We start from the raw sequence: 19,165 nt of genomic DNA on the forward strand, positions 1-19,165 counted from the left end.
TATATGTGGGAAAAATTTATAATATGCTTTAATCAAAATCAGCTTCTATTTGTGAGTTCTAGCCCTCATCTCTGGCTCACTCTTTTCTTTCCCTTTCATCTCCTTTGCCTCCTTTTCTCATCCTCTCTCACCTGCTGTGCCTTTGCCCCGCCCCGCCACGCCGCGCCACTCCTTCCCCCCCACCCCCAATGCGCGCCAGCTTCCGCGTGCTGACGTCACACGCCAGCGCCAGTGACGCGCTGGCCGCTCCCCCTTCCTCTGCATTCGCGCTAGGGGTTGGGGGCGCTAGGGTGCATAGTCGTCCGCTCGGAGTCCTAAGCAGTTGTCCGCGTATCCCCGAGTCCAGAACAAGCGTCGCGAAACAGAAGGACGTGGCAGGCAGGTAGCCTCCCTGTCCCAGATGCCATCCCCCCACCCCCATCCCGTCGAGGCCACTAGCAACCACCTCTGTGAAGTTGCAGGGGCGGTAACCCGGGCACTCCCCCTGCCGCCGCCCGCCGTTTCCAAGGGGGCTCAGAAACCAATCCGTTTGCTCTGAGTAGTGTGGACCTGTCTCATGGGGCGTTGCCGGAGGCGGCAAGGAGGCAACCCTGAGGGGTCAGCCAAAGTCTGGTGTCGGGTGTAGGAGTCTCAGTGCACCCCTTTCAAGTGGTCTGTGAGCTGCTGCAGGTTAGACAGACTTGGTTTCTCTTTCAGGATGTCATTTTCAAAATGCGGGATGATGCCTCTGCCTCATTAATTGCCAAAGGAAGGTTGCTACACCTAGACCGATGCTTGTCGATCATCACCGTTATTTCGGCTAACGCCCTGTGTCATTGAGGTGAGTTGCACTTGGGGGAAGCAATGATATGCAAAATAGTAAAATCGTATTGGGAATGAGGAGATCTTGCTTCCATTTGCTTATGTAGAGCTTGCAGGGATACTAACTTTAAGTACATGGAAAATAATACCTTCATTTCATTAAAATTTTAATTCTCTCAAGAACAGTATGTAATACAAAGCAGTCCTCAGACATTAGTTAAACAGTTATAGTGATAACGGAGTTAAAATAATAATAGAAATCTTGGTATGGATAAACAGTCATTTACATTGCGTATATGTTGCCTCCGATTTTAAAGCACCTATATATTTTAATAAAAAATGAGTGAGAATTAACTGGTAGCTTATAGTTTTCTATTTCAATTTATGTAATTTGAAACAATCTCCTATGTAAGGCATTAAAAGTTATACTACTTTCGGAGTTCATCATAACTTTTTTTATACAGGCCTAATTTTTATTCTCTAAGCTCCACCCACAAGAAGCAGAAATTTTTTTTTTGCCATGATGAGTAATAGAAATATTTATGAAGGATTAAAAGTAATATCCAATATAATAATAGTCTTTTCATGTGATGCAGCAGTATTGTAGAGATGATGGAGGGGAGCCAAATATGGAGAGAAGTAGTGTTTTGTTTCTAGTTTAGATTTGTTTGGTATTAGAGAGTCCACAGATCTATTTCATTTCAAATTGCTCTTTGTTCTAGGTGAAAGGTAAGGAGCATCTTTTGTGGGAAAACAGGTTTTTGCACAATAAGAGTCAGCATTAGGAGTTTAGTAAGGGTTATGGAACTTGGCCACAGAAGTTCTGTTGAGGTAATTTTAATACGGTGACATTGTATTCCTAGTACATTTTACTCCAATCTCTACCCTCTAAGTTGTGGACATGACACCATTTCATGAATATAAATTCTTTACTTACATGTTGGTGGTTTCCATTAGGGAAGCCAGTAATTGTTGTCTGTATAGACTTACAGAGAAGAAAAATGTTTTGAAAGAAGTCTAATGGAATCCCATTTTTGCTGTCTGCTTTTTTGACTAATAGGAAATAGATCAGGGACTTGACTCACTGAGAAGGTAAATTGTCCTTCTCCCACCGTTCAAAATGTTATTTAATATTTGGAAAACCATATGTATGGATTGTAGCTGCAGACAGAACCATAAGGACTTCGTGAACTCTGTTGACATTCCTCTACCAGTGTTTCTCTTAGTGAAAATTTGTCCATCAGATAGCTAAAAAAGAGCTGAAGAGATTTAAAAGTTCCAGATTGGTGAAGATCTAGTTTTCGTTCATGTACTCTGGCATTTTTCATATTTGGTGCACAAATTTTATTCTGTTAAACACTCCCTATTGTGGCTTAAAAAAGTCTTAGTTAAATGTGAGAAAAGGTGTCTAATTTGACTAGAGGCTAAGATGTTTTTTTGGAACATAGTTGACATGCTTGAAAAGTATGCCATGTAGAACTTTGAATGTCAACGTTAAATGTTTGGAAATGGGTACTGTCTAAGGATTTTAACTGGAGAAATTGATTTAGCTAGCATTCTTCTTTCTGTCGGCATTTATTATTGTTTTTAAATTTTATTTATTGTTTTGAATAAATAATATATCCATATGGTTAAAATTTAGAAGGTACAAAAGACTGAAAAAAATCTTCCTCTTAATTACTCAGTTCCTGTCCCTAAAGGCAGCCAACAGTATACCAGTTCATTGTGTATCCCTTCGGAGGTATTACACATGCAAGGAATTATGTGTGTGTATACATGTAAGGATTTTATATATATATGTATACTCACATATATAAGTAAGTAAGTATAAACATACATACATATATTTCCTTTTAATACACAAATGGTAGTATATCATATTTATAATTTATAATTCTGGTACCTAGAAATTAATTCTTATCGGGGCGTGTGGGTGGCCCAGTCAGTTAAATGTACGACTCTTGATTTCGGCTCAGGTCATGATCTCATGGTCCTGAGATTGAGCCCCCTTGCTTCTTTTTGATTTGCTTGTGGATATTTACATTTTATCATTTCAAACAGTGTTGCAGAGGATAAGTTTGTGTATGTGTCATTTTCATACATTTGGAAATACTTGTAGGGTAGATTCCTAAAAATGGAATTTCTGGATCAAAGTGGTAGATATTGTGGGATTTTATTTTTCTTTATTAATTTTTTTAATGTTTTATTTATTTTTGAGAGAGAGAGAGCGTGAGCAGGGGAGAGGCAGAGAGAGAGGGAGACATCCCAAGCAGGCTCCAGGCTGTGAGCTGTCAGCCCAGAGCCCGATGCCGGGCTCAAACTCACAAACCGTGAGATCGTGACCCGAGCCCAAGTCGGACACTTAACTGACTGAGCCACCCAGGCACTGCGATATTGTGGAATTTTATATTCCTTAGTATTTGTATCTATTTGTATTCACACCATATTCTGTTTTTTTATATTCCCCCCCCAACATAGTACGGTAATAAACTTCCCGAATTTTGCCATTCTGATGGGTGAAAAATGCTAAGTCTTATACTTTTTTAAATTAAAATATACATAACAAAATTTATCTCTTGTATTATTATTATTATTATTATTTTTTTTTTTTTAGGTAGGCTCCACACTGGGCATGGAGCCCAGGGTGGGGCTTGTACTCATAACCCTGAGATCTAGACCTAAGCTGAGATCAAGGGTCAGATACATGGTGAACCTGGGTGGCTCAGTCAGCCCAGGTCATGATCTCACCCTACCTGGGATAGAGCCTTCCCTCAGGCTCCCATGCTGGGTTTGGAGCTGCTTAAGCAAGTACACCGTGTGTACTTGCATGTTCTCTCTTTAAAAACAGACAAAGGGGTGCCTGGGTGACTCAGTCGGTTAAGTGTCCGACTTTGGCTCAGGTCACGATCTCGCAGTTCGTGAGTTCCAGCCTCGCATCAGGCTCTCTGCTGACAGCTCAGAGCCTGGAGCCTGCTTCAGATTCTGTGTCTCCTTCTCTCTCTGTTCCTCCCCTACTCATGCTCTGTCTCTCTCAAAAATAAATAAAGATTAAAAAAAATTAAAAAAACAATCAAAAGTCATCCTATTTTTTTTTTTTTTTAACATTTAAGTAGTTTATCATCTGGAATTTGCATTGATGTAAAGTGAAGAAAATGAATGTAAGCTTTGTGTTTTCCACACATTACTACCTAATTGTCTAAATATTATTTATTTCAAAATTTAATTTTTCACCACCGAGTTGAAATGTCACCATGCTCATCCATCAAGTTAAAAAAAAAATGTTTTTGATAGGTTTCTGGACTTTCTATGATTTGCCTGTCAATTTCATAGTTACTGTAATATATGTGTGTGTTATTGTAATATAATGTGTCCTTTTTTTAAAAAAAGTTTTTTTTTTTTTTTTTGAGAGAGAGAGAGAGAGAGAGTGGGGTGAAGAGCAGAGAGAGAGGTGGGGGAGAGAGAATCCCAAGCAGGATATGCACTGTCAGTGCATAACCTCACCCAGGGCTTGATCTCATTAACTGTGAGATCATGACCTGAGCCAAAATCGAGAGTTGGATGCTTAACCTACTGAGCGACTCAGATGCCCCTAAAAATGTGTCTTGATATCAAGTAGAAAAGTCTTCCTTCATTGGTGTTTTTTGTTTTGTTTTGTTTTCAGTATTTCTCTGGCTATTCTTGCTTTTTTCTCATAATGACTTCAAATCAGCTTGTCTAATCACTGTGACCCATAAAGCTTGTGTTTTTATTAGGGCAGAATTAAATGTAGGGACTAAGAATTAAAAGTTTTCAGATTTGGGGTGCCTGAGTAGCTCAGTTGGTTAAACATCCAACTTCAGCTCAGGTCATGATCTCACATTTCATGAGTTCAAGCCCTGCATGAGGCTCTCTGCTGTTAATGCAGAGCTTGCTTTGGATCCTCTGTCCCCCCTCTCTCTCTGCCCCTCCACCATTCATATTCTCTCTCTCTCTCTCTCTCAAACTTTAAAAATTAAAAAACAAATCTTTTAATATTAAGTCTTCCCCCCTATTTTTCTTTTGTGTGCTTGTGTTTTCTTTCTATTTTCCTTTTTTTTTTTTAGTTTTATTCATTTATTTTGAGGGAGAGAGATCCAGTAAGTGGGGAGGGGGGTGCAGCGCTGAGAGAGAGGGAGAAAAAGGGAGAGAGAGGATTCCAAGCATGCTCCTTGCAGTTAGCACGGAGCCTGACGTGGGGCTCAGAAATCACAAACTGAGTTCATGACCTGAGCCGAAATAAAGAGTCAGACACTTAATCAACTGAGCTACCCAGGTACCCCTTGAATATTTTCTGTTGATTCATTTTCCAGGTTAAAAACCTGTCTTCTATATCCTATCCTGTGTAAAAGCCATGTGATGCCTTCTTAATTTCAGATATCTTCTATTTTGGTTCTGGAATGTTCATTTACTTTTAAAAAATAAATTTTAGTTCTTTGTTGAAATTCTCCATCTTTAAAAAAAATCACTTTTGTTCATCTTTTCCTCTTATTTTCTTGAACATACTATTCATGGTTACTTAAAATCCTCTATGATATGTCCATATTTGAGTCATTTGTAATTCTATTTCTATTGTTTATTTCTTTTGGTTTTGGTTATTTGGTTCTTTTTTTTTATGTAGGCCTCATAAGTTTTTAAAAATATTTGTTTGAGAGGGAGAGAACAGGAGTGAGAGTGGGGAGGGGGTACGGAGAGAGAGAGGGAGAGAGAGAATCCTAGGCAGGCTCCACACTGTCAGCGCAGAGCCCAACTCAGGACTGTATACCAAGAGTGTGAAATCATGGCCTGAGCCGAAATCAAGAGTTGGATACTTAACCCCACTGAGCCACCCAGGCTCCCCAGGCTCGTTCGTTCTTTCGTTCTTTCTTTCTTTCTTTCTTTCTTTCTTTCTTTCTTTCTTTCTTTCTAGAACACAAGTGGAGGAGAGGGAGGGGGGGGGAGAGAGAGAGAGAGAGAGAGAGAGAGAGAGAGAGAGAGAGAGAGAGAGTCAGAGAGTCGTAAGCAGGCTCCATGCTCTGCATAAGCATGGAGCCTGATGCGGAGCTCCATCCCACAACCCTGGGATCATGAGCTGAACTGAAATCAAGAGTCAGCTGTTCAACCCACTAAGCCACATAGGTGCCCCACGCCTCATAATTTTTGACTGGGTACTGGATGTTGTGAATGAAAAGTCATAGAAACTCTGGAACATGTATCTTCCAAAAAATTTGTTATGTTTTCTGACAGGCTGATGGGAGTATTAGCAGATTACTGTCTTTTATCCTATCAAAATTGGTGTTAGGCTTTGTTAGGACTAGTCTGTTTTAATCTTGCTCTGAGTATGCACAACTTGGGAATGGGCTAACTGACAGGAGAGGAATTTATGTGCACAATTTGGGGCTTTTTCTATTCTTTTTCCTTCTCTCCAGGATTTTGGCAGCCTTAAACTCTGACCTCTCTTCTCCTTAGCTCAATAGGATTGGTGCTTTCTACTTAAGCTCCATGGTGCTACGTCACAGTTTGGAAAATGTCTCTAGGGAGAAGGCTGGGGTGAATGTGGAACTTATTAGCATTTTCCCACCTCTCAATGATTATAGCCCCTCAATTCCTGTCTGTTGTTTTATATATTTTACTCAGTATTTTGGTTGTTTTTGGAGGTAGGATGGTCTGATACAAGCTACAGAATCATGGCTGGTACCATTTATTATGTAGACCTTCACTTAATCTCCCACATCATGGATGGTACCATTCTCAGCTGTGTTGGTATCCCTAATCTAGAGACATCTATAGTCTTTTGCCAGCATGAGAGAGGGGTGGTCACCTGATTAGGTGAGGTGGAGGAGGCAAACTGTGTGTCTCATGCTATTACACAGCCTTTCAACCAATCCTGTTTTAGTTCTGGTATTATCCTCCCTCACAGAGGCACTTTTTCTCCCTGTTATTGAGCTAATTTGTAGTGGAAATTGACTTCTTTCCCCCTGCTGGGTTACAGTACAACTTACTCTAGTTTCCTAAGTTGGTTGTTGCTTGTTCATGTGTTTGTCAGCTGCCAGAAATTTATTGCTGTTATTTTCTCTCCTGTTCTGCCATTTTGATCCATTTAAAGTTGTGTTAGGTCTGGGAAAGAATAGAAGTAAATATGTATGTTCAGTTTGATATGTTTAACTCCAAATTGTAATTTATTTTTTGACTTTTTAAAGATACAGGCTGAAGAAATTACTCTTGTGTTTTTTGATTTCTCTGAAGGAAAGACTTTGGCTGCATTTCTCTGTCATTCCTACTGTTTGTGGCTAATGGTACAATTCTAAACAATGTTGAAGTGTACTATTTTGTGACCTACTTTTTAATTTTCTTTGAATTATAGACTAGTAAAGTTGGTAGGGCCCTTAAGGTAGTATTATCTTTAAATTGTTAGTGTTTTTATTTATCTTTTTTTAGTTTTTAAAAATGTTTATTTATTTTTGAGAGAGAGAGACAGACAGAGATGGGGAGGAGCAGAGAGAGAGGGAGGCACAGAATCTGAAACAGGCTCCAGGCTCTGAGGTGTCAGCACAGAGCCTGACGCAGGGCTTGAACTCATGAGCCGTGAGATCATGACCTGAACCAAAGTTGGACATACAACTGACTGAGCCACACCAGGTGCCCTAAATTGTTAGTGTTTTTAGATGAAGGAAACAAGTTGCAGAGAAATCAGGTGGTTTGCTTTTGGTCACATAGTTTTTCCAGATCCATCATTTTATTTGTTATATCACATAACTCTTTGGAAAGCTCAAATATCAAAAACATCTTTGATTTTATGCTTTGAATATCTTTAATATCAGGTATATATTATAGAGATTACATTGATATAATTGTTAGAGACTTTAAGAATAGTGTCAAGTTGGTATTGTGATTTTCATTTGATGTTGGAAGCTGAAGCACAGAAAGGACAAACATTTGTAATTTCGGTGTATTACAAATATGAAATTAGAACACGATTATGATGGTCCTTCAGTTATACATTATGATGATTTTGGATGTGTAAGCCTATTGTACATTTTTTAATTCTTTTTCGTTTAGTTTGAAAAATCTTTTAGGATTTTAATGCAGCCGAGAAGTCTCATGACTAGGAAATAAGTAGCTTGGTTAAATATGTTGTAAGGCACCGAAAGTACTCTATCTTTTCATGTTTTCCCCTTCCTCCAGTGTACAACAGTAGTTTAGTGTAGACTCTGCAGAAAAGAAGGAGTTGTGAGTTGCTCTGAAATCCATTGACCACAAGCCTTTTATTGTTCAGAAAGCTTTCTGCACTTGACAGTATTTGCTGGCAATTAGAATCATTGTTCTTCACTAGCAGGAGCAGCAGATTCTCCTACACTGAGTTGTCAGAACCACAGTGCTCAGGAATGTGGTAGGCAGTAGGGTGTGGTACTAGGGACTCTTGGAACTTCTGTCTCATCACTGTGGTCCCTGGAAAGGAATTGGCAACTGAATTTTGAGGCAGAGCCAAATTGACTAATTTTGTTTCTCTTTCTTGGCAGCAGTCACAGAATAATGATGGTTGTGAAATAATCTCATTATATGGTTATTATTTAATGTAATTTGATTTGTGAAATTTAGTTTTCTAAGATGAGTTTATCTTGCTATTTTTTCCTAAATAGCATGGTAATATAATATATTCATGTCTGGGAGAAATCATTAAATTCTGGCTGGTGCCCAGATAGCCATTATATTATGCCAGTTGACCATCTTGGACTTGAGAGTATGTTTGGAGTGACTTCTTTAACTCACTGATGATACTATATAGTTATTGTAATAGTTAATTTCCTATTTTTCTTAAAGTTGCTAAAAGCCTTGTCATATCTTACAGAAAGTTTGAAATGTAACGTGGTTGTAGTGTTTTCTACGATAGAAGAAGGCTCTTTCCCACAGAAGTTCCTCAGCCATAATTATCCCATTGATTTTACCAGAGGCTGGGTTCTGGACTTTAGTCTTACAGGTCCTGAATATAAATTTTGTCATTTAAGGAGATTGGATCATATTTTAGAGGCAAAGTAAAATTAAACAAATTTAGTATTGATGGATGAAATGAGAACATGGATTTGTTAATTTATCATGAGAAATATGGTAAACTGTCACAGAAATATTTATGTGGTCTTCATGACAAGGCCATTTTCTCCTAGAAGGGAATCCTACATTGAAGGCCTGCTTGATGTGAATAGACATAGAAAAGAACAAGTTAGATAAATTAAGTATTTATTAGTTTTAAATTAATACAGTAAATTAATTTACTATAATTTGGGGTAATCTTGCCAATAGACTGTGCTAATGATTGTGACCATTTCACTCTCTTTCCCTCCTCCTTCCCTTTGACTTTTTTTAAGCTTTCGCCAACTAGGATTGGACTCTGGCTTCCATCCCACCCATCACTTTCCTGAAATTACTATTACTAAAGTTACTAATGACCCTAGTCAGGTACCTTGGTATGGTAAGGGTCTAATTATGATACCAAAGGCAGAAATACGAAGATTAATAACATGTTTAATTAATATCAAAATAATATCAAAATAAATTTTTATATGTAAATAAAATAGGCAGATAGCATATAAGGAAAAAATATTTATGATGGAGAGGGCTAACATCTTCATTAAAAAGGGACTTTTACAAATTAATAAAAAGACTATTCCATTAGAAAACGAACAAAAAACATGAATGAGTAGTTCAAAAAAGAAGAAATACAAATGTTCAATAAATGTGGAAGAATTTTTCAAATTAACTGATAAGCAGCAGAAATTCAAATAAAAATGAGACACCATTTCCCTGTTGAATGTAATGAGTAACAGTAACAACAGTGACAGTGCTCACTATGTGTCAGGCATTATTCTACAATAGAATACTGAAATTAACTAATCCTCCCAGTAGTTCTGTAAGTATGTACAATTGTTATCCACATTTTACAGATGAGCAAACTGAGACACATAAAGCTGAGTAACTTGTCCAATGTCACATAATAAAAAAGTGATAAAGTCAGGATGTAAATTCAGGCTCCCCAACTTAAAGTTTTAGTGCTCATTAACTGCTATCCTTTATGGCTTCTCAGAGATTTTAATAAATAATAACCGGTGTTAAAAGGGTATCTAGGAAGAGGTACTTTTGTACACTGCTGGTTAAAATATTAGTAGGGGTGCCTGAGTGGCTCAGTCTTGAACATCTGGCTGTTGGTTTTGGCTCCAGTCATGCCTTCAGGATTGTGGTATCAAGTCCCCTGTCATACTCTGTGCTGGGCATGGAGCTTGCTTGAGATTCTCTCTCCCTTTCCACCCATCTCCTGCACTTGTGTTCTCTCTATTTCTTAGGAAAAAAAAAATAACATTTCTGTAAAACATTTAAGCTCTATGTTTCAAAATTTTAACATGTGCATATTCTTTGAACTAATAATTTATCCCAAGGAAATCCTTATAATAAGTACATAAAAATGTATGTACAGAAATTTTAAAGTTTTTCTATAATAACAAACAATGTAAATAATTTAATGTCTAATAAGAGAGAATGAAATAATTTTGAGAAACGCATTCTTATTGGAGATAATAAAATAATGCTGCTAATTAACTCACATAGGAAAAATTTTGTCTCTGTACGTTAAGTATATACAGTATTTGACTTTGCAAAGCATTCTTATAACATTGAAATGTCACTGTTTTTCTCTTTTGAACTATAACTAGGTTGTATGAGTAAAATTGAGATAAAGTTTATTTAATTTTAAGATTTTAAGTATCTTTTTAAAGTAAGCAAGTCACTAAGGAATTAGAATTGAATTTGACATAATTGTTATGGAAGACATGCTTTATCTCTGTTAACTGTTACTTTTCTTTAATGTCTAGTATATCTGTTAAGATGCCTTAGAAAAAGAACCATGGAGAAGTATATTAGACTACAGAAGATTGGAGAAGGTTCATTTGGAAAAGCTATTCTTGTTAAATCTACAGAAGATGACAGACAATATGTTATCAAGGAAATTAACATCTCAAGAGTAAGTATTTTTTTTCTTTGGTTATTCAACTAATAGTCTGGTTTCAGTAGGGCTCACCATTAGAGAACAAAAACAAACATGGCAGTGCATAACCCAAAGTGAAAGGCTGCCATAATCCCAAAGAGAACCACTAATTTCAGAATAGTCTGTATATCCTTTCATATTTTTTTCTGTGATGTGTGCTTGTGTTTATGTGTGTGTTTAAAAAAATACAACACCTGCTGTTGTGTAACTTAACCTAGTTTGAACATCTTAAAATGTTTTTACTTGTGGATTCAACTCATTCTCTTTAACTTCTGTCTTTATTTTGTTATTTGGACTGTGCTTTATTGGTACTGTTATATTTTAACCACTCTCTTACTGATGGACTTTTAGATTGTTTATTGATGGTTTAATTTAATGTTTTCTTTTTCTCTCCCATTTAAGATGTCCAGTAAAGAAAGGGAAGAGTCAAGGAGAGAAGTTGCAGTGTTGGCAAACATGAAGCATCCAAATATTGTCCAGTATAGAGAATCATTTGAAGGTCAGATAAATTTTGCAAGAGTTCAAAAGAACTAAGCCACGTGATAACTTTTGGATATTTTCCTTCTAACGTATTTTCAGGAAGAAAAGCATATAATTTTTGCTTCCATACATATGTATATGAGTATCAGCTTGATTCTAGGATAATACTAATGTTACCAGTGGGAGAGTCTGCATTGTGTGAATGGAGGTCTTGGTCCTTGGATTCCCCACAAGGAGATTTACGTGCGATACTCGCTAGAATAAAGACAGCCAGGAGAGAAGTAACAAGCACAAAGCAGTTTATTAAAGCAAAAGTACACTCTACCAGGTGGGAGAGCTGGTAGAATCTACCATAGGTTGTTTTGGGATTGGATGTTATTGGGTGTCTCTGGTTTGGGAGGCGCAGTGACTTACAGTGGGGTGGTCTCTAATAGGAAACTCCTCCCACGGATTGAGAGGGGTAGTTTTGGAGCCTACTGGGATTTGTACCTGAAACTCAAGGCAGCCCTTCTCCAGGGCAGGGCAGTACATCAATGCAAATGCATTGTAATAACTCTAGGGGTTACCCTGGGCAGAGGTGGTAGAGGAAAGGAGGAGAACACCCCAAGGTCTTGGAAGCCTGAAGGTGAGGTTGTTGTGCCCCAGGGCTTTTAATGTGTGGCTTATCTGTCATTGTCCTTGCCTCTAGCTCTTGTCCTTGTCTTTCTCCTTTAAGGACTTGGGACTCTGTCTCAGGGCATTACTTCCACTGCTCCTGTCTCTTCTACCTAACACTAACACCACATTGTCTGTGTGTAATTTTATATTGCCTCACTGGTACTGTGATTGCTTAAAAAGAAGCAATGTGGTTAAATTTAAGAATTTGGACAAAGCAAAAACAGTAACATGTCATTTTATTTTTTATTAAAAAAAATTTTTTTTAACGTTTATTTATTTTTGAGACAGAGACAGAGCATGAACGGGGGAGGGTCAGAGAGAGGGAGACACAGAATCTGAAACAGGCTCCAGGCTCTGAGCTGTCAGCACAGAGCCCGACGCGGGGCTCGAACTCACGGGCTGCGAAATCATGACCTGAGCCGAAGTTGGCCGCTTAACCAACTGCGCCACCCAGGCGCCCCAGTAACATGTCATTTTAAACAAAGCTTCCTTTGGGGCCCCTGGGTGGCGCAGTCGGTTAAGCATCCAACTTCAGCCAGGTCATGATCTCGCGGTCCGTGAGTTTGAGCCCCGCGTCAGGCTCTGGGCTGATGGCTCAGAGCCTGGAGCCTGTTTCTGATTCTGTGTCTCCCTCTCTCTCTGCCCCTCCCCCGTTCATGCTCTGTCTCTCTCTGTCCCAAAAATAAATAAACGTTGAAAAAAAAAAACAAAACAAAGCTTCCTTTAACTACTAGCACTACTGCCACTAAGAAAATGTTGTGGTCTTTAGAAAGTATCCTAATCACTTGTAGTATACCTCATTATTGTGATACTGAGGTATGTTGACCGTGTTCTCAGGTTCTTGAAATGTCATAGCTATAATGCTGTTTTTGGAAATATATATTTGGTAGTGCAGGAGCTAAGATAAAGCAAAGCTTCTCTAAAGGCAGGTGAAGATGGTTTGTTGAAGTCCTTTGGAAGTCTTTCCCATTGTTATCATAAATCCCTATAAATTATAAAACAAAGATTATTTGTGTATATATGTATGTATTTATTTTTTAGTTAACAACACTACTGTTTATTTAAGGAAATGGGTTGAAAAGACGAAAAAAAAAAAGAAACCAAAAAAAGCTACTTCAGCTCCTGATTTTCTGTTGCTTGAGTCCTAAATTTATAATCATAGTTTTTTTCTCCTTCCTCAACCAATTCCTTGTCCTCCTTTGCCCTCTACAGCATCTTGGCTGGGTGTGGTCTGTTTTGCCAAGTGGAATAACTCAAACCATGATCACTGCAGGATCTAAGTGTTTGAAAGTCCTATATTTTTTGCAGTTTTTCATTAAATATGGCTATTTGGCAAGAGAGGAAAAGAGGAACCTTAACAAATCCATTGGGTTGCAGTAATAGCCTTCCTTGCCTTTATTGTGTTTCAGAAACACAGTTTCCCCTAATCACAATTCAACACTTCAGCCAGAACAGTGATTCTTAACAGAAAGATAATTTAGATCGAAAGTAGTAGGTAGTTTAAATGTTTGTTTCAGGGTCAAATCGCATACCAGTTTCAGAGTCTGAATTAGAGCAAAAGTATCCTTGTTCCCAAATTAACATGGTACGTACTAAAGGAGAACGTACTTAAAAAGATAGGGATCAATTAACACATATCATAAGGTACTCAGTTCATTTATTTATGATGGCAGTGAAGTGAGGATTTATACAAGTGAAAGGGTACAGTGTTAACCATCTTCTCCTTCCCATGAACCTGAATTTCCTTTATCTTTATCCTTGCTTCTCCTTTAGTTTAATTTCTCTTTCATTACCAGAATTTTAATATTTCAAATAAAAGGTTTGAATATATGTCAATAAATAGTCTAGTGGGTGTTTTGTAGTTATATAGAATGCTTCACATAGAAACATCTAAATGAGTCAAGAGGTAGCACATTCTTTAAGGTTGTTTTCTTCTAATACTATTTAATTTTATTTATTATTATTTGTTAATCTTTATTTATTTTTGAGAGAGAGAGAGCAAGCAGAGGAGCAACAGAGAGAGAAGGAAACACAGGATCCGAGGCAGGCTCCAGGCTCAGCTGTTAGCACAGAGCCTGACATGGGGCTCGAACTCACCATCTGCGAATTCATGACCTGAGCTGAAGTCAGATGCTCTACTGACTGAGCCATCCACACATCCCTAATACTGCTATTTAATTTTAAAGGAATACATGCTCATGGTAAACATTCAAAAAGTACAGCTGGCACGAGCCTAAATTCTCTGTTCCTCTCACTCCGTCTTCTTTCCCATTCCCCTAGGGGTAAATAGTCAGTGTTATGAATTCAGTGTTTCTTTATTGTAGTTTCTGGAACAAACATATACATACAGTTTTTAACATTTAGAAACAAGTGGGATGATATTATCTATTTCTGCATCTTGCTCTTTTCACTTTATATCTCATAGATTTCTTTCCATGTCATTATGTATTGATGCACCACATTCTTTATAACTTTTCTTATCACAACGGCAGCATATCCCATTGTGTGCATTGTATGGTTCTATCACAGTTTATTTAGCCAGTTTTCTGTTAGGGACACTTAGGTTGTTTTTAGTTTTTCACTATTGCAGATAATGTTGCACTGAATATCCTTGTACAGGTGTCTGTGTACTATCATAGTATTTCTGTAGGAGTGGAATTGTTAGACTAAAGGAAGTAAGAGTTCCTGTGTCTCTGTCACTTTCCAACCTTGGCTTATAATTCATTCTATAATTTATATGATACAGTTTTATCTGGTGATTCATATATATTTCTACCTTACCTGAATGATCTCATTGTAATCCATGTAGTTCTTTGAACCTCTGTAGTTTCAGTAAAAGCTTTTAGAAGCTCTAAAATACAAATGTTGTTCTCTAAAATGATTAAAAATAACTTATATATGCAAACATTTAAAATCCGTCAATTTTAGGGGCGCCTGGGTGGCTCAGTCAGTTAAGCGTCCGACTTTGGCTCAGGTCATCTCACAGTTGGTAGGTTTGGGCCCTGCATCGGGCTCTGTGCTGACAAGCTCAGAGCCTGGAGTCTGCTTTGGATTCTGTGTCTCCCTCTCTCTCTGCCCCTCCCTCACTTGCGCACGCTCTCTCTCTCTCTCTCTCTCTCTCTCTCTCTGTCTCTCTGTCTCAAAAATAAATAAAAAATGTTAAAAACAAAAGAGGCATCAAAGAAATGAAATATTGATGTCATTGTTAGATACCATTGTAAGTAAATCTTATAAAGTCACTTAAAAGGCAGTATGGTTCTGTTGTGACAATCATACAAATAAGACCACCAGTGTGATTTTTTTTTTTTTAAGTCCCAACATTATGCATATGGGAATTTAGGGCATAGAAAAAATTGCATTGACAACATAAACAGATTTTAAAAATTGCTGTCTTTGGGGTGCCTGCGTGGCTCAGTCAGTTAAGCGTCTGACCTTTCATTTTGGCTCAGGTTATGATCTCATGGTTCTTGAGATCTAGCCCAGAGTCAGACTCTGTGCTGAGAATGTGGAGCCTGCTTGAGATTCTCTCTCTCCCTCCCTCTCTACCCCTCCCCTGCTCTCTCTTTCTCTCAAAATAAATAAACTTAAAAAAAAAGTGCTGTCTTCAATTTAACTTAAAAGGAAAAATGAAGGCCATGTGTATTGGAAAAACATAGAAGAATCAATAAAAGACGCCTATATTGAAGACAGATGTGAAATGTTTGGATAAAATTATTCTGTAAGACATGTGAGTGGGGAGAAAATAGTATTTCCAGGCATATAAATATATAACTGGATTATAATACTACATATCATAAGTATACACTTTACATCCCTAAATTTATAAAGTAAAATTTTAATCATTGAGAAAGTGAGGGATTATTTTGTATTACTGTATATTTGGGTATCTGGATTATACATTTTACTCAGGTATTTATGTACTGCTCTGTGTTTTTGCTTGTCTGTAGCTATCACCTTTTAATTTTGTTATTTTTATTTTCCTACATTCTGTGATTTTTATCCTCAAGTTTTATGTCTTACTGTTTCTGAAGTAATTTTTATATCTTTAGTGGCAGCTTTTCTTTTTTTTTTTTTTTCCAACATTTATTTATTTTTGGGACAGAGAGAGACAGAGCATGAACGGGGGAGGGGCAGAGAGAGAGGGAGACACAGAATCAGAAGCAGGCTCCAGGCTCTAATGGCAGGTTTTCAATATCATACTTGGTTATAGGTGTTAGCATTCAGTTTGTTCCCATTGGTGCTGCCAAAATCTAACTTATGTGTCTACTTGAAAAAAGCTTTTCTTTGAGGCTAAATTTGGATTACTTTTTGCTGCAGGTAATAGAGAATCTAACCAGTATTGGCTTAAGTGGAAAAGAGATTTAATTAACTCACCTAACACGAAGTCTCAAACATAAGCAGTCCTATAACAGGGCATGTCTGGTAGCTTAGGAGTGTTACCAAGATTCAGGCTCTTCTCTTCTGCATTCTTAGTCTAAGTTTTTCAGCCTAATGCTTTTCACCTTGTCCCAAGATGGCTCTTGGAATTTAGGCAGATGTTTTCATCTAAGGCTGAAAGAGGGAGGCAGTACCAGCAGGTGTTCTTAAATCTGTTCATTTAATAAGGTAAACAAATGCTTTTTTAGAAGCCATTGTTCAGATTTCCTCTTACGTCTTATTGGCCAAAACTGGGTCAGTGACCACTCTAGCTGTAGGAGATACTCGAAATGAGAAAATCTGGGATTTTTTTTCAGCTTCTCAGTTGAGGAGTAATGAAGGAGAAGAGGGTTATAATTAGCTATTGAGTTAGTCAGCTAAGTGCATGCTTTGCTTGTTGGTTGTGGTTCGTATCCTCATTACTATGTTTTTGTTAAACTCTTAGTCATTTTCTAACATGCATTGAGGCTTAGTCACTTGTCTTATAATCTTTTTGCCCCAACTTCAAGCATTTTATGTGTTGGTGGTTTTTATGAGTTTCAGAGTGTGTTTCTCCATTATTGTGTGAGCCCATTGGTGATAATGGTGGGAATTATATTTCTGTATCCCTAGCATCTTGTGCAAAGTGCCTGGCACATAGTGGACACTTGGATGTTTGAATGTTTGAAGAAATACAAAACAGATCAGTACGTCCCTTGTGGAAAAAAGGCTTTTCTGTTGACCTTACATTTTAAGTCGTATTTATCCCAAAATTAATAATAGATGTATTATAAGCAGCAGAAAATATTACAGTTTATGTCCTAGAGCTTAAACATTTTACTTCACAAGTATCTTTTAAGTTTATTTATTTATTTATTTGAAGTGGGGGAAGAGAGAGAGAGACAGAGAAGGAAAGTGGAGGAGGGGCAGAGAAGGGGCGAGAGAGAATCCTAGGCAGGCTCTGGACGGTGCAGAGCCCGATGCAGGGCTCAAGCTCACAAACTGAGATCACCATCTGAGCCGAAGTCAGAAGCTTAACTGACTGAGCCACGCAGGTCACCCTGAACATTTTATTTTAGAATCGCTTCTCCTCCATCCCTTTCTCAGGGCCTGTTTAACCTTCTCTGTCTCTCACACACACATATACACATTTTCACCTTTTTTTTTTTCTTTTGATAGTTTGGTTTTTGATACATGCATCTGGCACAAAATTCCCATGTTCCGTAACAATAAAAAGTTTGCCCTTTATTCCTATCTTTGAGCCACCTGTTTTACTTCTTTGGGTTTAACCATTGTTACCACTATCTTGTATTTCAGAAATATTTGAAATATTAATATAAAGCATATACAAGTGATAGCATACTGTACATGATTTATTGCTTTTTTTATGCTATATAAATGTTAACATCCTATACATATCTCTTTACAAATAATGGATTGCACATTTTTTGGGGCTTTTGTTTTTTTATTCACATTGTGGTATCTTATATGTTTATTTGATGTCATTCATAAAGAGTTATACAGATACTTTTATTTATTTAGTTTTAATTTTAATTGCTGTATATATAGTGTTTAATATAGTGTTGTATTAGTTTCAGGAGTGCAGTATAGTGATTCAACAATTCTCTACATTACTCAGTGCTCATCAAGATAAATGTACTCTTGCTCCCCTTCACCTGTTTCACCCATCACCCCACCCACCTCCCTTCTGGTAACCATCAATTTGTTCTCTAGTTAAGAATCTGTATTTTGGTTTGTCTCCTTCTTTTCTTTGTTTTGTTTCTTAAATTTCACATATGAGTGAAAATATGGTATTTGTTTCTCTGTGACTTATTTCACTAGCATTATACTCTCTAGATCCATCCACATTGTTGCGAATTGCAAGGTCTTATTCTTTTTTTTTTTTTTTAAGTTTATTTATTTTGAGAGAAATGGCTCACGTGTGCAAGTGGGGAAGGGGCAGAGAGAGAAGGAGAGAGAGAATCCCAAACAGATTCCGTGCTGCCAGTGCAGAGCCCAATGCAGGGCTCGATCTCATGAACCCTGAGATCACACCTGAGCTGAAATCAAGAGTTGGATGCTTAACTGACTGAGACACCCAGGCGTCCCAAAAATCTTATTCTTTCTTGTGCCTAAGTAATATTCCATCACATGGAATGTGTGTGTGTGTGTGTGTGTGTGTGTGTGTGTGTGTGTATATATATACATTTGTGTATGTATATAGAGGTTTATGTGTTTGTGTATGTGTATATATATATATGTTTGTGTATGTATATGTATGTATACAGATATACATACATATGTGTATAGATGTAGGTATATGTGTATATGTGTGTATATATATGTGTGTGTGTGTATATATATATATTTATTTATACACACATCTTTTTTATCCATTCATCTATTGATGGACACTTGGACTGCTTCCATAATTTGGCCTATTGTACTTAATGCTGCATTAAACATAGGGGTGTATGCATCTTTTTAAATTAGTGTTTTTGTATTTTTTGGGTACTCAGTAGGGGACTTACTGAATCATATGGTAGTTCTATTTTAATTTTTTGAGGCACTTCTATACTGTTTTCCAGAGTGGCTGTACCAGTTTTCATTCCCACCAACAGTGCATAAGGGTTCCCTTTTCTCTATATCCTCACCAACACTTGTTTATTGTGTTTAAAAAAAATTTTTTTTTATATATTTCAAGGAGAGAGAGAGCGTGAGCAGAGGAGGGGCAGAGAGAGAAGGAGACACTGAATCTGAAGCAGGCTCCTGGCTCTGAGCAGTCAGCACAGAGCCCAGTGTGGG

The 19,165-nt window shown here is 37.5% G+C and overlaps 1 protein-coding gene across 10 annotated transcripts in view; it reads left to right on the forward strand.

Annotated features, from left to right (window-relative positions):
• Window positions 1-223: 223 nt before the first annotated feature.
• Window positions 224-19,165, forward strand: part of NEK1 (NIMA related kinase 1) — a 221,569-nt gene continuing 202,627 nt past the window's right edge. For 8 of the 10 annotated variants that reach the window (XR_008296041.1, XM_053216724.1, XM_053216725.1 and 5 more), the window contains exons 1-4: window positions 225-382; window positions 697-820; window positions 10,656-10,804; window positions 11,231-11,327. Coding sequence is in view for 7 of the 10 variants with exons in the window: in XM_053216724.1 (XP_053072699.1) it covers window positions 10,688-10,804; window positions 11,231-11,327 (214 nt within the window). In the remaining 3 variants the exon portion in view is untranslated. Of the gene's footprint in view, window positions 383-696; window positions 821-10,655; window positions 10,805-11,230; window positions 11,328-19,165 lie in introns of those variants that run through there. The other 2 variants (XR_008296043.1, XM_053216728.1) reach the window with 2 other exon arrangements.

The sequence above is a fragment of the Acinonyx jubatus genome, chromosome B1, assembly GCF_027475565.1.
Source record: "Acinonyx jubatus isolate Ajub_Pintada_27869175 chromosome B1, VMU_Ajub_asm_v1.0, whole genome shotgun sequence".
NCBI classification, from domain to species: domain Eukaryota; kingdom Metazoa; phylum Chordata; class Mammalia; order Carnivora; family Felidae; genus Acinonyx; species Acinonyx jubatus.